Source organism: Balaenoptera musculus, chromosome 14, assembly GCF_009873245.2.
Source record: "Balaenoptera musculus isolate JJ_BM4_2016_0621 chromosome 14, mBalMus1.pri.v3, whole genome shotgun sequence".
Lineage (NCBI taxonomy): Eukaryota > Metazoa > Chordata > Mammalia > Artiodactyla > Balaenopteridae > Balaenoptera > Balaenoptera musculus.
Window position 1 is genome coordinate 19,263,810 of NC_045798.1, and position 17,268 is coordinate 19,281,077.

General features: G+C 46.9%; 1 protein-coding gene across 1 annotated transcript in view; it reads left to right on the forward strand.

Annotated features, from left to right (window-relative positions):
* The window catches only part of LOC118880101 (SV2 related protein), an 84,246-nt gene extending 67,998 nt beyond the window's left edge, over positions 1–16,248 (forward strand). Inside the window, 6 exon segments of the mRNA XM_036823482.1 lie at positions 2,064–2,140; positions 5,428–5,535; positions 9,127–9,238; positions 10,157–10,238; positions 13,091–13,180; positions 14,618–16,248. Of these exon segments, the coding sequence (XP_036679377.1) occupies positions 2,064–2,140; positions 5,428–5,535; positions 9,127–9,238; positions 10,157–10,238; positions 13,091–13,180; positions 14,618–14,824 (676 nt within the window). The 3' untranslated portion in view covers positions 14,825–16,248.
* The last annotated feature ends 1,020 nt before the right edge of the window (positions 16,249–17,268 follow it).

The window sequence follows — 17,268 nt, forward strand, 5'->3', positions numbered from 1 at the left end:
ATTTGCCTTAAATTACAAAAAAAAAAATAGAGAGAGGGGAGGTGTTAGGGACTCGTTAGCCCGTAAGTAAGACTGAGATACAATTAAAGAATCGAAAGGAAACGTAAAGGAATCTGTTTTTTTCACAAAGAGATTTAATACTTTTTCTGTATCCATCCCCCTCTCCATTCATATTGCCTTGGGTACCACCAGCAGCACAAGGCCAGTATTTTGAGAACCACTGATTTGGTCAACATGGGCATTCTTAGAACTTTCAGTTCTTGTTCCACTTTTTCTTAAATAACAACCTTGGCATTGGCTGGAGGGCATTTGTAGTGAGTAATTACCTTACAGTCCACAGCTAGTCAAATTTCAGCCCTTCTTTCAATTCTTTCTACCATTAATGCTGTAATTTCTACAGCATTAACAGTGCACAAAATTAGCCGGGTTGAGACTATGTGTCCTGTTTTCAACAGTTCTCACTTTTCCTATTCACCTTTGAGCAGAGGTGCTAATTAGCAGGGGAGTGTCCTCAAAGAGGTCAACTGCAAGGAAGAGGAGGGGAAAGCTTTGATAATACAAAGCACGGGGCTCCAGCTCTGCCCCCCGCATTCCTGAGATCTGAATCAACTCACCAAGCCTTTATTAAACACCTGCTGTGTGCCCAGTACAAGTATGGAGCTGGCAGGATATTTTAAAAGGTGGGGAAACAGAATTGAGAGCATCTATCTTTGAGTGCATGTGATTCTGTTGGGCTGACACTACTTAAATACTAAGCAATTAGAGACTAATTTTAGAATACTATAGAAATCACATTTGCGAGCGCGTGTTGTAACTCAAGGAAAGTAATCATCGGCTTCTGATTATGACTGAGCTCCCACATAACTGTACCACAGGATGAGAATATTCCGGCCCTACAGACTCGAGTATTCTGGTTCCAAGGACGGTCGGGAATTAGTTAACTGCGTCATTCTGATCTGAAATGCTCATGAAGTCTGCAGACTCCACATTTGACTGGGCACACAGCAGGTGTTTAATAAATGCTTGGTGAGTTGATTTAGCTCTCAGGAATGCAGGGGCAAAGTTGGAGCCCAGTTCTGCATACAGTTTTACCCCTGCTATTCAAAAGTAGAGCGTTGCAGTGAAAGCTTTCCTAAGCTGAAGTGGCATAAAGAGAAGTAATTACCTGAGGACATGTCTTGCTAATAAAAGAAACAAAATAAATGGAGGTAAAGCACAGATGCTCATAGACACAGTTCAAAGCTAATGGCAGCTTGAATCTGAAAAAGAATGTATATATAGGTATAACTGAATCACTTTTCTGTACAGCCAAAATTAACACAGCATTGTAAATCAGTTATACTTCAATAAAATAAATTGAAAAAAAAAAAAAAGCTAATGGCAGCTTGATGCTGAGGTGCTGAGTGTAGTTCCCGGGAAAGGAGCTTGGTGGCGCTACTCTCACTGCTTGGGGCAAGTGCTGCCTCTATAAAATAAGCGCTGGATGCTATTTTCGCTTTTCCCTTTTTTTGTAAAAGTGAAAATCCAAAAAAAAAAAAAAAGTGAAAATCCTCTTCGGATTTCTTCTGGCGAGCAAAACCAGGTACTAATGTAGGTCTTTCGTAAAAGCGAAGTGCAGTAAAGCAAACTTTCGAAAAAGTAGGGGCTACCTATATTATTAAATATATCTCCCTCCTCCTCCCTATTCAACTCAACCCAGAAGCCCTGACATCTGTTGACATCTGTCAAAATGACTGTTTTCTACCAAGTTTTGGTTCCCCCATGTTTTTCCCCTCCTTTTACCGGTTGACTGAACAGCCTTGGAGGTAGCTTTATCTGTGATAAAATTCAGTTCTTGATCTTTCAAAGGACACAGGATCACTTCCCTTTATCACATCATTATGCTTTGTACCAGCCATCTTCCTGCTCAAGCGGTCCAGGAAAGCCCCCCAAAGGCCCAGTGTGGCCTGAGCCCAAAGCCTAGTCTCTGCTGCTAAAACTGCAAGTCCTTCCAGAGGGGTTAGGGAATGGGGACCTGCATTTCTCCCATCATTTCCTTACCTTTCTTGCTTCCTTCCTGGCAGGTTTTCCAATGCATTCTCTTACTATGGATTAGTTCTGCTCACCACTGAGCTCTTCCAGGCAGGAGATGTCTGCAGCAGTGAGTATCAACAGCCCTTTAGCAGTTCACACCGTCCCCTCCCGCCCCTCCCCGCTTCCAACACACGAGGTCATACACACACCCCCAGCCCAGGTTCTGCCCTCACAGGGCCTGGCCTCGCACAAACTCCAGGGAGAAAGTTTCTGCAAAACCTGAGCATGAAAGAGCTGGGTTGTGGTTTCCAAGACGCTCTGTAGGAACCTGGACCTTCTTGTCTCGGTAGACCTGACATTAGAGTAGAATCACATCTTATGTCCCCTAAAGAGGTCCGTGAAGTACAGCCCTGAGTTTTATGGCTGTGACCCTGTGTAGCCATCCTCTGCGTGTGCATCAAGTCTGAGAATGAGGTTGGAGCTCAATCCTGGCCACACAACAGAATCACATGGGGGAGCTTTTCAACAAAGGCAGTGCCTTTAAACAATGCCCAGGCCAATTTAATCAGCGGCTTTGTGGGTAGGGCCCAGGCATGAGTGGGTTTGAAAAGCTCCCTAGGTGATTCTGTTGTGGAGCTGGAGGTGGGAAGCACTGGACAAAAGGAATGAATAAAGAGCAAAGTCTATATACTGATGTCTGGACTTCAAACCAATCTGTCTTTAAGGGAATATTAGATTCCTAACATTGAACCCGGGATGGGGGATAAAGGGATCAAATTCTTGCCTGTTTGTGGGATTTGTCCAATTATCTTTTTCATATGAAGCCTCTATAATCTGACTTAATAGTTTTGTTGATTAGTATAAAGTTTTAATAATACAGCAGAATCACATCTCGCTGGGAGGTGTGGGAGAGTCTTAACTGCCCTGAGGAAGCAGCTCAATTATAAATTCGGGGTTTGGTATTGACTGAGCCTAAATCCTTTGCCTCTGTGGCTGAACACAAGTTCCTGTGCCTGACACACAGTGAGGCCAAACAAACTGAAACCGTCGTAGTTTGGAGCAGAGAAAGGTTTATGGCAGGGCTGAGCAAGGAGGACGGGTGACTCGTGCTCAAAACCCCTGAACTCCCCGATGGTTTGGGGGGGGGAGAAGTTTTTAGAGGCAGAATTTGGTGGGGGGGAGGGCCGCAGGGTATGTGACTTTCTTCTGATTGGTTGGTGGTGAGGGAACTGGGTGATGTTCCAGGAATCTTCTGCTCAGCCTGAAGTTACCATCCTCAACCTGGGTGAGGGCCTCAGTTCCTGCAGAAGAACTCAAAGATATTGTTCTGTATATTCCTTGAGGAGGAACCAGGACTCTTCCCCAAGGCTGCACTATTGTTTCTTGACAGCTCCTTCTCTTTTTCTGCATCCCCTCCCTTCCCTGATTAGCAACTGTTTGAACCTGCCCTTTGGAACTCAGGGAAGGTCTAGGAGGCTTGAATGAAGCCTATTTCCTACAAGCAAGAAACGGGGGACATGGAAAGGATTCGTACCCAGGGTTTGCCCCACAGCCTCCTGCTTGGTTTCACGGCTAACTGTGGACCTGCTTAAGCAAAGCAGGGGATCCATTGGGATGTTATAGAGGAAGGGTTGGCGGAGTTTTTCTATAAACAGCCAGATAGTAAATATTTTAGGCTCTGTGGGCCAAACGGCTCTGCCATTGTAGCAGAAAAGCAGCTATGGATAATATGTAAACAAGCAAGCCTTGCTTGTGTTCCAAGGAAACCTTTTTTTTAAATTTTGGCCACGCGGCACGGCTTGTGGGATCTTAGTTCCCCAACCGGGGATCGAACCCAGGCCCTCGGCAGTGAGAGTGAGGAGCGCGGAGTCCTAACCACTGGACCGCCAGGGAATTCCCACTGAGGAAATCTTTTTTACAGCCAGAAATTTGAATTTCATATCATTTTTATGTCATGAAATGTTATTCTTCTTTTGATTTTAAAAATCATTAAAAAATGTAAAAACCATTCTTAGCCTGCTGGCCAGGCAGAAACTGGCAGGGGACCAGATTTGGCGTGCAGGCGGTCATTTGCCACCCCATTTGCCACCCCGTGTTAAAAGCTCACTCTTACACCTGGGTGGGAAAGTGATAGGGAAGGAGCAGTGGATTGTGTAATGAGAGGAACCCTGAACTTAGGGCACCCAGATCTTTTATACCAGATGATAAGCCTGCCAGCTCTTTGTTCTGCAGAAAGATGCTCTATCTTCAAAGGCCATAAGTAAACCTGCCCTTTGCACCAAAGGGAGATCCTCTCTATCTTTCAAGGCTGTTTGCTAAACTAAAATCCTTGAAAAGATAGTCCAGAACAAAGGCAGTTAGTGCCTCTGCTTATAAAACAGGCAGAGAACATGAGAGACCCATGGGGAATCGTCTGCTAACACCAGTAAGAGGTTACAGTTGGTTCAAAGGAGAATTCAAAACACACATGTATATAGGCAATCAGAAAAGCTGAAATGGATTTACACTTAGAGGCAAAAATTGGCAGTGTGCATAAGGCAATAATCAATTGCATCACCACCAGACACGGTTTGCATTTTTATGGACAAGAATTATTTGCACTGGTATTCTGTAACGTGAAGTTGTAAAAGAGCTTAAAGATCATGAAAGCTGAGATAACCTATAAGGGTTCACAAGGCAGGACATTTTGCCCATTTCAAAGTCTTTGACTCCATTTCCTAACAAATCATATGGGGGAAAAAAGATAAAGCGAGGTAAGAGAGGTCAGGAGTGTGGGGCAGAGTAAGGGGCCGTGGGCAAGTCAGAGTTTTAAGTGGGGTGGTCAGGATGGCTTCAGTGAGAAGGTGAGATTTAAAGAAAGACTTGAAAGAGGTGAGGAAATTAGTCATGGGGATATATAAAGTGCAATGGAGGACGAGAGCAGCCAGTGCAAAGGTCCTGAGGCAGGAAAGTGCCTTGTGTATTGAAGGGACAGCAGGGAGACCAGTGTGGCTGGAGTAGTTTGAGCAGAGCAAGGGAGAGAGAAGGTGGGATCAAGGAAGTAATGGGGGCCAGATAATATAGGTGGGGGTCGTTGGGGCCACCCTAGAGTCTGTCTGCCACAAAAGCACCTAGTATGTGTCAGTTCTGGGCCAAGCACATTCATATGCACAACCTGCTTTCAGTGTCTCAACCACCTTGCCCCGGGGTTTATTAGCCCCAGGTTTATGAGGAACCTGGGGCTTAAAGAGATGAAGCTCTAACACTGCTGGTTGGGATTCACACCTGAGTCTGTCTGAGTCCTGAGCCCGTGCTCCTTCCCTGGCATCCCAACCAAATCATACCCAGGGAAGGAGGCGTGGGGGGAAGGAGGCTGCGACTCAAGACTGCACATGCCTCTTGCTCTTTTTCTCTCTCTCTCTCTCCACCTCCCAGTCTCCAGCCGGAAGAAGGCGGTAGAGGCAAAATGCAGCCTGGCCTGTGAGTACCTGAGTGAAGAGGATTACATGGACCTGCTGTGGACCACCCTGTCTGAGTTCCCAGGTGAGGGACCTGTGCCACGTGGGCTGGGGCAGGGCATCCTGGGAATGCGGCTTTACCTGGTGCCGCCTGGAAGCAAATCCCATTTCTAAGGGAAGCCGGGGATTTGTTTTCAACCCTTAGCTACAAGTTGTCAAGAACTGTGAAGAGGCTGACATTTTACTCTGTTTGAAGGCTAACAAGTTAAGCTGCCCAGCTTCACACACACGCGGGCAGAAGACACAAGACCCCTGGGTCAGAGACAAAAGACTATTACTCACGGCACAGCAGGCAGCCTGAGTAGTATGTTAGTGCCGGCTCCTCTTGCCCCCAAGTCCCATGGGGATGATGAGGATGGGTCCAGGCGAATCTTACACGTGCAATGGATTTGCAACACAGCTCAGGCACCTCACACTTCGGGAACCCAAATCTTTTATAATGGGCTGCCGGAAACCTGCTCAGCCTTTGCCCTGGAGAGAGACATCATCTTTATTACATTGGGCAGTAAACAGACCTTCCCCTTGCTCTAGAAGGAGGCAGTATCTCTATCTTCCAAGGCTGTTGGCTATACAAACAACCTTGAAATGCTAGCCTGGAACCAAAGGGCAGCTAGTGCCTCCGCTCACAAGCTGTGCAGAAATACAAGAGACCCGTGGAGAATTGTTCCCCAACACCAGTCACACTGGAAAGGATCGGTGGGATGTTAAAAATCCAAACCTGCACATAAAGCAAAGGTGATCTATCTTTTTCCTTTAAAAAAATAGTATTATTACAAAAATAATAATATCTGGTATTTACTGATTGCTTACTGTATATATATCAGGCACTGTGCTAAATATTTTACAGCTATGGTCTCATTTAATCTTGTGAAGTAGTATCATTCCCATTTTACATCTGAAGAAACTGAGGATTGGAGAGGTGTAGCAAAAATGGTTCCTGCCAATTTCTGCATCTCTGTGCCTGAGGGCTATCTCAGGAGGAATTGAAAGCCTCAGTGTCTAAAAGCAAGAAAGGTGGCTGCAGGTGCCAGGGAGTTAACGCCTGGGAACAGCCTTCAACCAGTGTATAAATATCCCAATTTCCTCGCCTATCAGGTAGAATTCTAAGGTGCGCGTTCCGCACTGACTCCCAGAGCCCTCCAGTGGAATCCAGCAGCAATTTCCCATGGTGGTAACTTGCTTGATATGCACCCTTATTAGTTGTGTCCCTTCCCCGTTTCACTTCTCCACTCTCCTCCTGGTGCTTCCTTGGATGACCTCCCAAGTAAACACCTTGAACTCGGACCCTTGTCCCGGGGTCTGCTTCTGGGAAAAGCCAACTAAGACACTGAGTGTCCTACAGCTGGCAGAGCTAAGACCTGTGTTCCCACCCCAGAGCCCAGAGTCCACTCCTATACTACATTGTCTATCTTTCCCATATAGCTTAGCAGGTAACATTAAAGCCTCTGGCGTTAAACCCAGCATTGCCAGCTGCCATTTTCGGGACTTCAAGCATTCACCATTTCTATGATTTTACCTTTCTGAAACTCAGATTCTTCTTCCCTATTATTACATGTATTGTTTTGTTGTTTCGTTCACTGACACATCCCAAGCTCCTAGAACAGCTCCTGACACACAGTAGGTACTTAATGTATTGATTGAATAAAAGTGGGAAATGGGCTATTAGCATGCTTTGTAGAGGTTTTGTTTTTTAACGAAAGTCTAATTGATTTACAATATTGTTAGTTTCAAGTATACAGCAAAGTGATTTGGTTATTCATATATATATGTGTGTATGTCTATATTCTTTTCTTTATTCTCTTCCATTGTAGTTTAGAGGTTTGTTTTGATGATTGAACGAGATAATAGATGTAAAAGTGCTTGGCCCAGATTTTATTATTATATTATTATTATTATTATTATCAAGCAATATGCTATACCACCTCTACTGAGGTAGAGAATGTTATTTTTATTTAGTCCTACTTCTCCAATGAAGAAATTGATGTTCAGGGAATTCCCTGGTGGTCCAGTGGTTAGGACTCCATGCTTCCACTGCAGGGGGCATGGGTTTGATTCCTCGTTGGGGAACTAAGATCCCACATGCTGCCGGGCATGACCAAAAAAAAAAAAAGGAAGATTGAGGTTCAGAGAAGGCGAGGGACTAACCTAAGACCACATGACAAGTTAGTGGCAAGATGAGGTCTTAGAACCTACGTGTTTCTGACCCCCAGCCCAGGTGTCTGCTGCCTAGTTTCAGTGAATGCCACTATTCAGGCTTCCCCTGGTGCCTGTATTAGTTATCCACTGCTGTGTAACAAATTATTCCAAAATTTAGTGGCTTAACACAACACATATTTATTACATTTTCTGTGGGTCAGGAGCCTGGGCTTTCCTGGGTCCTCTGCTTCAGTGTATCTCACAAGGCTGCAATGGAGGTGTTGGCCCAGGGTCTGTGGTCTCATCTGAAAGCTCAGCTGAGGCAGGGTCTGCTTCATGCTCACTCCTGTGGTTGTTGGCAGGATTCAATTCCACAGGGTTGGTTGGACCACAGGCTCAGTTCCCCACTGCCTGTTGGCCAGAGACCACCTTCAGTTTCTTGCCAGGTGGCCTTCTCCATCAAGGCAAGTTCATGAGAAGAGCCAGGGAGAGGGCAAGTGCCAGCAAGACAGAAGTCAGTCTTGCATAAGCTCATCTCAGAAGTGACCTCCCTAGTGACATATGGATATATGTCTTTAAGACTGGCATAAATTGATTTTAAAAAGCTATAATCCTAATCACTGACTAAGATTCACGGATATACTTTGCAGTAGACATATAACTCAATGCATTTTTTTCCTTTTTTAATAAATTTATTTATTTATTTTTTGGCTGTGTTGGGTCTTTGTTGCTGCACGCGGGCTTTCTCTGGTTGTGGCGACCGGGGGCTACTCTTTGTTGCGGTGTGCGTGCTTCTCATTGTGGTGGCTTCTGTTGTTGTGGAGCACGGGCTCTAGGTGCGCGGGCTTCAGTAGTTGCAGCGCATGGGCTCAGTAGTTGTGGCTGGCAGGCTCTAGAGCACAGGCTCAGTAGTTGTGGCGCACGGGCTTAGTTGCTCCGCGGCATGTGGGATCTTCCCAGAGCAGGGCCCGAACCCGTGTCGCCTGCATTGGTGGGCGGATTCTTAACCACTGCACCACCAGGGAAGTCCCTCAAGGCATTTTAAGCAGTTTGTCAACATCTAGTAACATTAATGACATTTATGGAAAGTATAATTTTAAGTGATTGCTTTTACACTGTTGTAAGTCTTTTTCTCATAAATATTGATATAAAAACATTTTTTTTTTTTTTGGCCATGCCACGTGGCTTATGGGATCTTTGTTCACCAACCAGGGATCAAACCCAGTCCCTCAGCAGTGAAAGCACAGAATTCTAACCACTGGACTGCCAGGGAATTCCCGATATAAAATTTTTTGACTCAAAAAAATAAAAAAAGAAGTGACATCCCATCACTTCTGCCGTATTCTAGTCATTAGAAGTGAGTCATGAGGTCCAGCCCACTCTCAAGAGGAGGGGATTACACAGGGTGTGGTACCAGGAGGTGGGGTTATTGGGGCTCACGTCAGATGCTGCCTCCCATGGCTCCCCTGCTCCCTTGCAGGTGTCCTTGTGACTCTCTGGATTATCGACCGCCTGGGCCGCAAGAAGACCATGGCCCTGTGCTTCGTCATCTTCTCCCTCTGCAGCCTCCTGCTGTTTATCTGTGTTGGAAGGTGGGTCGTGAACTCAGATCTCTGGCCAGCAGGCTTACTTCTCAGCTTGTGGTCAGGTCTTTGTGCCTGCAGACTGTGGATTACACCCCCTGGGGTACCTGAAGGATCCCCCCAGCCCCTCACTAAGCCTGAGGCTCTTGGCTGCTTCATAACTGGACAACAGATTGGGCTCAAAGTGGGGGCCTCTGATGGGAGTGGGGGTAGGAGGGCACTTTGGTCCAAATTTTGCTCCGACACCATTACATTTAGACTTTTGACATCATCTCCCAATAAGATCATGCATATAGCTGTTTAATTCATATATGGGTTAAAAGTGTTCATTTGTTCCATGGCAATATTTCAAGGTCTTGTTTTATAATCCCCTTTTGGCATTTCTCCATTTTTTCCATCTATCAAGAGCCTCAAAATATGGAACTGGCCTGTGTTGATCTCCAAGAGGCCGCAGACCGAACCACAGATGAGAGATCTGTGAAAGGTCTGGAGATGTAACTTAGATCTGGAAATGTTGATATTCAAACACATTATGGGAACAATGGAACAGAGGGCTGGGGGTCAGGATTATCCTCATAATACTGAAGAGAAGTTTCCTTTCCCTGGTTCAGCTGGTTCCTGGCTCAATTCCTGCCCCCACTAGGTCCTATCTGGACTTTGGATTATTTACATCACTTCACCCCAGCCGTGCCCCACCCTGGGCACCACCATCTCAGCCTGGAACTTTGGAGAATGATGAACTTATAAAAGCAGGTCTTCTGAGAGACCACTGGGATGCGTGTGTCTGCGTGCCTGCCTGATGGTGTGTTGGGTGACATGGGCTTTGCCAGTTTCTAGGGTGTAAATTCTACCTGGGCAGATAAAACTTTGTTGAAAGAAACTGTCAGAAAAAATACTTGCTCATCTGCTTTTTTTTTCTCTTCCTAGAAATATGCTCACTCTGTTACTCTTCATTGCAAGGGCGTTTATTTCTGGAGGCTTCCAAGCAGCTTATGTTTACACACCTGAGGTAGGAGGAATGCCTGGGAGCAGCCGGGGTGGGAAGGGGGCGGTGGGCCCTGCTTCCGGAAACACCCGGCCTGGGCTCCTCTGAGTGAAATTTGTCCTTGAGTCTGAGTGGCGGCTGTGAAGGCCTTCATTATTTCAGGCTTTCGTTCAGTCATTGTTTTCTGCTTATAAAAGCTTATGGTCAGTGTACAAGTTCCAAATGTTACAGAACTGTATAAAACCCCCAAACTAAAGGGCCTCACATTCTGCCTTCCTAGCAACCGCCTTCTTGAATGGTTCAGTGTATATTCTTCCAGATTGTTTCCTAATTTATGTTAGTGCATGTATCAAATTGGGTAACTGAGCAACTGAGATGAGTTTAATAAAGGACGGATTACAGTGGTGTAGGATAGGGGTTAGGGAAACCAAAAAGTGATGGAGCGGTGCCCAGAGCTCACAAGGAGGTGGAGGTGGCTGGGGACACAGCTACCACCTAAGGCCTGTGGGGTGAAGAGACGGGGTGTTCAGGGTCCCAGGAGGGAGCTGTGCAGAGAAAAGCTGTGACCTTTAGTTGAGGGACACATGTGCCCTTAGGCAACCTAGAACGGAAGGAGCAGGAGAATAAATACCCTGGCCTCTCTCTCCCACCTCCCGCCCATCTCCCACTGGGGCTTCCCATTGGCTGAACCCAACTGGAAGGCAGAGAGCCTAGGAACCCTTGGTGGTCCACAGTGGCCAGCCCCCAGGGCAGAGAATGAGGTGGGGAAGGGTAGAGAGAGGTTCTGGAGGGGAAGATGGAAGACAAGGAACACAGGACATATGGACCTGCTTTGTTCTTTGTAATAGCTGCTATACTATACTGTTCTGTACAGTACTATATGGTAATCTATATACTATATTATTATGTACAGTCCTTTATTATACTATATAATATATATGCTATATATCAATATTATATACTATACTTTTTATAGAATATATATACTTTATATTATATAATATACTTTATTATACTATATCATATATATTATATACTATACTATATTATATAGTATAGTATGGGCAAATCATAATTTTGTAACAATTCTCCTACCAATGGATATTTGAATCATTTTCCAACTTTTCACTATTATAGTATGAAGGTAAACAGCTTTACCTATCCTTGTGCACATGTGTGGTTTCTTTAGAATAAATAAGATGTGGAATTTCTGAATTAAAGCCTATAATAAACATTACAAACATTGAGAAAGATTGAAAAAAAAAATCAACTTCTAAAATGTTGCCTGAACTTAACACTCTATGCGACAGCGTCTTAGAGTGTCCATTTTCCCACACTCGGGGATTATGGGTTACTTGTTTTGTATTTATTTTATCTCATCTTATTTTAGATAGGGTCAAAGGGAGGGAGAGGATAGTATGTACCAGGTGCTGTGCCAGGGGAAGAAGCCATCTAGATTGTCCCTCAGGTCCACACAGCACTCCAGAGCCCTCACTTTGAGTCATCATCCTGAGCCCTGCTCCCTCCACCCCACCTTCCAGGCCCAGCTCCAACGCTGCCTCCTCCAGGAAGCCCCCCAGGATCCACCCCCAACTTCATTTTGCCCTCAGTGTCTGTGCACCTCTTTGGTATTTTTAGTCATGCCACCTTGCCTGTCCCCCAGGGAGACTCCTACTAAGACTCCCTATGGGCAGGGCCTGGGTCTCCTACTCTGTGACTCTCATCTGGCCTAGTGTCCCCTCAACAAAGGCCTGTGGATTGATTGCTGGAGCCTCCCAGAAGAGTACCAGGAGAAGGCTGCCTGACCTGCAGGGACTGGGAGGCCCAAGGTCTACAGGGACAAATACCAGGGCTCAGCAAACTACGACCCACGGGCCACATCCAACCTGCTGCCTGTGTTTGGATAGCCCAAGAGCTAAGAATGGTTTTTATGTTTTTAAACGGTTGAAAGCAAAATCAAAAGGATATTTCTTGACATGTGAAAATTATATGAAATTTAAATGTCAGTGTTCATTAATAAAGCTTTACTGGAACACGCCACAGCCCTTCATGTGCTGTTGTTGTCTACAACTGCTTTTGTGTTACAGGGGCAGAGCTGAGTAGTTGCCAGAGACCAGATGGTCCACAGAGCCCAAATTATTTACTCTCTGGCCCTTTAAGACAAAGTTTGCTGACTCCTGGCTTAAACTAATCCAGCTGGCTATTCCTAACAATGAAGAATTGGTTCAATAAATGATGATTGATCCAAATGATAGAATCCTGTGCAGCCAATAAAAATTATGCTACTGGAGAAGATCAAATATGGACATGGGAAATGTCTGCAGTCTTTTTCTAAGAGGAAAATGTCTTCAAAGCAGCATATACAGAAATATCTAGTGGATGACATTATACCACCTCTAGGATTTGGCTTAGTGTAATTTAGGAGGGGAAGGAAGTGAGAGAGTATGATTGAAACTAACAGAGGTCCTCTAGGCTTGGTCCTAGACGATTGATTACACCATTCTACTTTAGTCTGTGCTTGAAATTCTCCATGACAGAAAGAAAAAAAAAATAGGAATTTAGTACTTATTCATTTATTCATTTGGATATAACCACCCAGGGCAGGGAGGACCCCCTTCCTAGGTTCCCACCCCCAGCTTGGCCTCTTGCCCTCTTCATGGGTTGAGTTTCCTGTCCCCTTCGGGGTGAGACTCCCCACCCTGCCCTCCCACCCCTTCTTGGTATCACCAACCCCTGAGGGATTGACCCTAATTCAGGCCCACCTGCCCCCGGGGGCAGGGTGTGGGGTGGCGGTTGGGATTCCCATCATTCCCCGAGGCGGAGAGGAGGGAGGGGCCTGCATTTTCTCAGTGCAGCCACTTTGGCGGCTGTTTCAGGTCTACCCCACGGCGACCCGAGCTCTGGGCCTGGGCACCTGCAGCGGCATGGCAAGGGTGGGCGCGCTCATCACCCCGTTCATTGCTCAGGTAGGTGTCACCCCAAATACAGAGGGGGTGGGCGTGACAAAAGCCGTTGCGTGGCAGGCTGTTACTGTACCCTGAGCCTCTGCACTGCCCTTGGTGTGCATTACCTGATCTCATCCCAGCAGCCCATCCTACGAAGAAGTATTGCTTGCAGATGAGAAAACTGAGGCTCAGAATGGTCAAGGGGCTTGTCCAAGGTCACACAGCTGTGAAGTAGAGGAGCTGGGAATCAAACTCAGGTCTTTCCGACGATTTGGCCGAAAACAATTTGGATGAGAATAAACAGGCCACCATGCCTTAGTGGGAAACAAATGTCCCAGTCCCTGGTTTCTGAGTTGGATGATTTGGTATCGTTGCAGAATTTTGCAGCTCTTTGTGTCTTGAAGCATTTCTCTCCTTTTGGGGGGAGCTTGTTTGGGAATCTTTTTGCTTTTTTAATATCCAATTCGTTTTTTCCTGTTTTTATCACTTTTTAAAAATTGAGGTAAAAGTCACCTAACATAAAATTAACCATTTTAATTCAGGGAATTCCCTGGTGGTGAATGATTTGGGGAATTCCTTGGCTGTCCAGTGGTTAGGACTCCGCGCTTCCAATGCCGGGGCCCAGGTTCAAACCCTGGTCGGGGAACTAAGATCCTGCAAGCTGCGCAGCGCAGCCAAATAAATAAATAAAATTTAAAAAATAAAAGTGAACAATTCCGTGGCATGTAGCACATTCACAATGATGGGCAACCACCATCTCTATCTAGTTCCAAAACATTTTCCTCTCCCCAAAATAAACCTCCGTATCCATTAAGCAGTCACTCCCCAGCTCCCCCTCCTCCAGCCCCTGGGAACCACCGGTCTGCATTCTGTCTGGATGAATTTTACCTCTTCTGGATATTTCGTGTAAATAGAATTCCAACACGTGTTTTAGCCAAGTCGTTCTGTCCTGGTACCATTGTGTTTGGCCATTGTACGTCACTGTTAACTAGCACTGGTTGACAGCTTGCCATGTGCCTGCATGGTGTCAAGTGAGGCATCTTCTCATTGGGAGATGGCTACTGCTCTTCTGCCCATTCGGCAGATGAAGAAATGAGGTTTAGCTCTGCTGTGTGATGTGCCCTGGGCCATAAAGCTAGGAAGTCAGCAGACATGCTGCTTTGGGAGAGAATAAATAGACTCTTGAGCCTGATGGGGTCTGGGTTCAAATCTCAGCCCCATCCTTAGTCTTTGTATGAACTTGGGTATGCTGCTTAATCCTCTTTGAGCCTCAGTTTTTCCCTCTGTAAAATGGGGGTGGAGGACATACCTGATGAAACTGTCGTGAGGACTCCATGGGAGTCCAGTGATAAAGAGGGCTTACAAGAGGGCCTGGCGTTCTCAATATTATCTGTATGGTTGGTGGTGCCTGTGCGTCAGAAGGGATGCTCTCACCGGCGTGCATCTCCCTCCCCCCAGGTGATGCTGGAATCGTCCGTGTACCTGACGCTGGCGGTTTACAGTGGCTGCTGCCTCCTGGCTGCCCTGGCCTCCTGCTTTTTGCCCATTGAGACCAAAGGCCGTGGACTGCAGGAGTCTAGCCATCGGGAGTGGGGCCAGGAGATGGTCGGCCGAGGGACGCACGGCACAGGTGTCGCTAGGTCGAACTCGGGCTCTCAGGAGTAGTGACCGATGGGGGGCTGAGCTGGTTTTTGAGGCTGTAGAGAGCGGGGAGCTGCTGGAGCCCGGCTGGGGCACCGATCGTCACTGCCCACATCAAGAACTCACCCAAAGGTACCACCTGGACCAACGAGGTTTTGTGTCTTGACTGTTTGCTCATATTTATCAAGATCCATCCGGGGATGGGGAGGCATTTGCTCTGGGGGGTTCTCCGTGTGTGTGGAAGTTTGTTAATAACCTGTGGATCTGCATGGGAAAAGTGCCACCTCAGCAGTGCCCGGTGACGCCGGTAGCCAGCTGGACACCATCCAGAGTCAGCCGGTCACAGCCTCGGTGAACAACAACCAAAGGATCTTTGCAGATACGCTCCAGGCCGGGACCCCTGTGAGACCTGCCACTCACCCACTGGACCTGTTCTTAGGTTTCTCCTGCATCCCTGGCCCCAGGCTTTCTTCTTTGAAATTGCAGGTGACCTGGATGTGGCCTGAGCAGCTTTTTCTTGGGTCTGAGAAATGCTCCCAGGGAAGGGGCCCTTCGCTTTGCCTTCCCAGGGCTGAGTAGCGGAGACTCTGGCCGATGGACATGCATTTGAACTTGAGCCGCATGCCTCCACCTGGCCCCCTCTTGGAGTTGCTGTCCCTGGCTCCAGGGGATCCAAATGTGGCCATGGGGACAGCTGGGCTTGCACTAGATGACAGCCTCAGAAAGCTGTTACCCCCAGGAATTGGGGATGGAGGCAAAAGGGAGGTGAGAACCAAGCCCACGACCAAAGCAGGGGCCTCCCCTTTGGAAGGAGCAAAGGTCACGCCAGGGTCTTCTTTTCTGGCCCCCTCGTTGGTCAGGCTGATTGGTGACTCTTGGGGCAAGAAAACAGTTAAGTCAGGTTTCAGTGCTTTGGAGTTTGAGTGCAGTGGGTGGCCAAATGGACCGAGAAACAGAAAGATGCTCCCCCCAGCCACCTGCTCCCGTGCGGGCCAGGGGACCAGGAATCCTTCCTCCCTGGATTCTCTGCCGTCCCTGCTGTCAAGGGGTGGCTTGGTCTTTCCACAGAGGCAGCTCCTGGGGTTCCAGCGATGGACCCCACGGCATGGATACCATGGGTAGGGAGGAACGGGAGGGCCCAGATGTGTGAAACATGTACATTTTCAAAGAAAGAGAAGGGAGGTCAACTGGATTTGGGGGTTGGCCTCCAGAGGAAGGCCTGATGCTGTGTCTCAGCAGACAGCATCCACCTCCAGGATTTGGTTTCCACGAGCCTTTTCCCCGTCATGAAGGCAGGAACCTAGGGAAGGAGAGACGAAGATGCCAGATCCCATCAAAGGCCAGAGAAGACTGACCGTCTGCTTGGAGATATCTGCTTGAAGTGAACATTCCGAGGAAGCCAAATGTGTACGTTCACCTTTATTAAAACATGTTGGTGATGGACGTTGCAAGGGTTGAAGTTTGTTCGTTTGTCACAATATCCTAGTGACGGTTCAGCTTAACGGTGTTGCTGACTTTGTCCATGTAGGGTGAGCTCAATGCTTTCATTTGCTTTAATATGACAGTCTTTCCAGCAAGGGGGAAAAGGTGCACAGTTGGCGGCCAACTTTGAGTCTATTGGAAGCAACGCTTCCTTCTAATGGTGTGGAGGTCACAGTGGGTGACTTCTTCAGGTCCAGGTCCTAGATCGACTGCAAATCATCCCACATCCCTGAATATATGTACTGCAGCCCTCTAGGCCCAGGCAGTCAGAGGGGGCAGCTTGGCAGAGCTTCCTCTCTCTGACACCCACATTTCCCTGGACCATGAGTGGCTAAAGCTCTAATTACTTCTGGTCTGCTGAGCTCTCCTGGGTAACTAAGAACCTTTGCTTGTCTTTTTTGCCTTCCAGCTGGCCAGACACTGCCGGATGAGCAAGTCCATTCGCTTCACCCTCAAATAACCTGGAGGATCTGGGGGCTGCGGTGGGGAAGGAGGGCTTGGTGGGCAGAGGTGTTTTCCAGGGGCTGGAGTAAAGAGGCTTGTAGTTGTGGGTTTTCTCTTGTTGAGAAAATGAAAGGTGAAAACTCTTGGCCTTCTAAATTGCCTGCCCTTTTATGAAATCGATATTATTGAATGATACAAGAGCTGCCACAAAAGTTGCCCAAACCTCTGAAATGCGTGAGACCTTTAGCTGAAGATCTTTGTATCTAATTTTGAACTGTCCAAAAGCTCCCCTTTTCATTACTGGAAATGTCATCTGTTTCTCTCAGTGTTAGGAAAGATTTTAGAAAATGGCAAAAGATGTTCAATGTAGCCAGGATTATATGGTTTCTTTCTTTCCCTTCAAGTATGCTCAGGAATACATAAATGGGATGTGTTGGCAGTGAGATAAAAGAGTATCTTAGAGATGGATTTTGAAATGAATATGGATATGCATTATTTTTAAATAATGTTAAGCAACAGAGAGGCTTGAAGGATAAGATCAT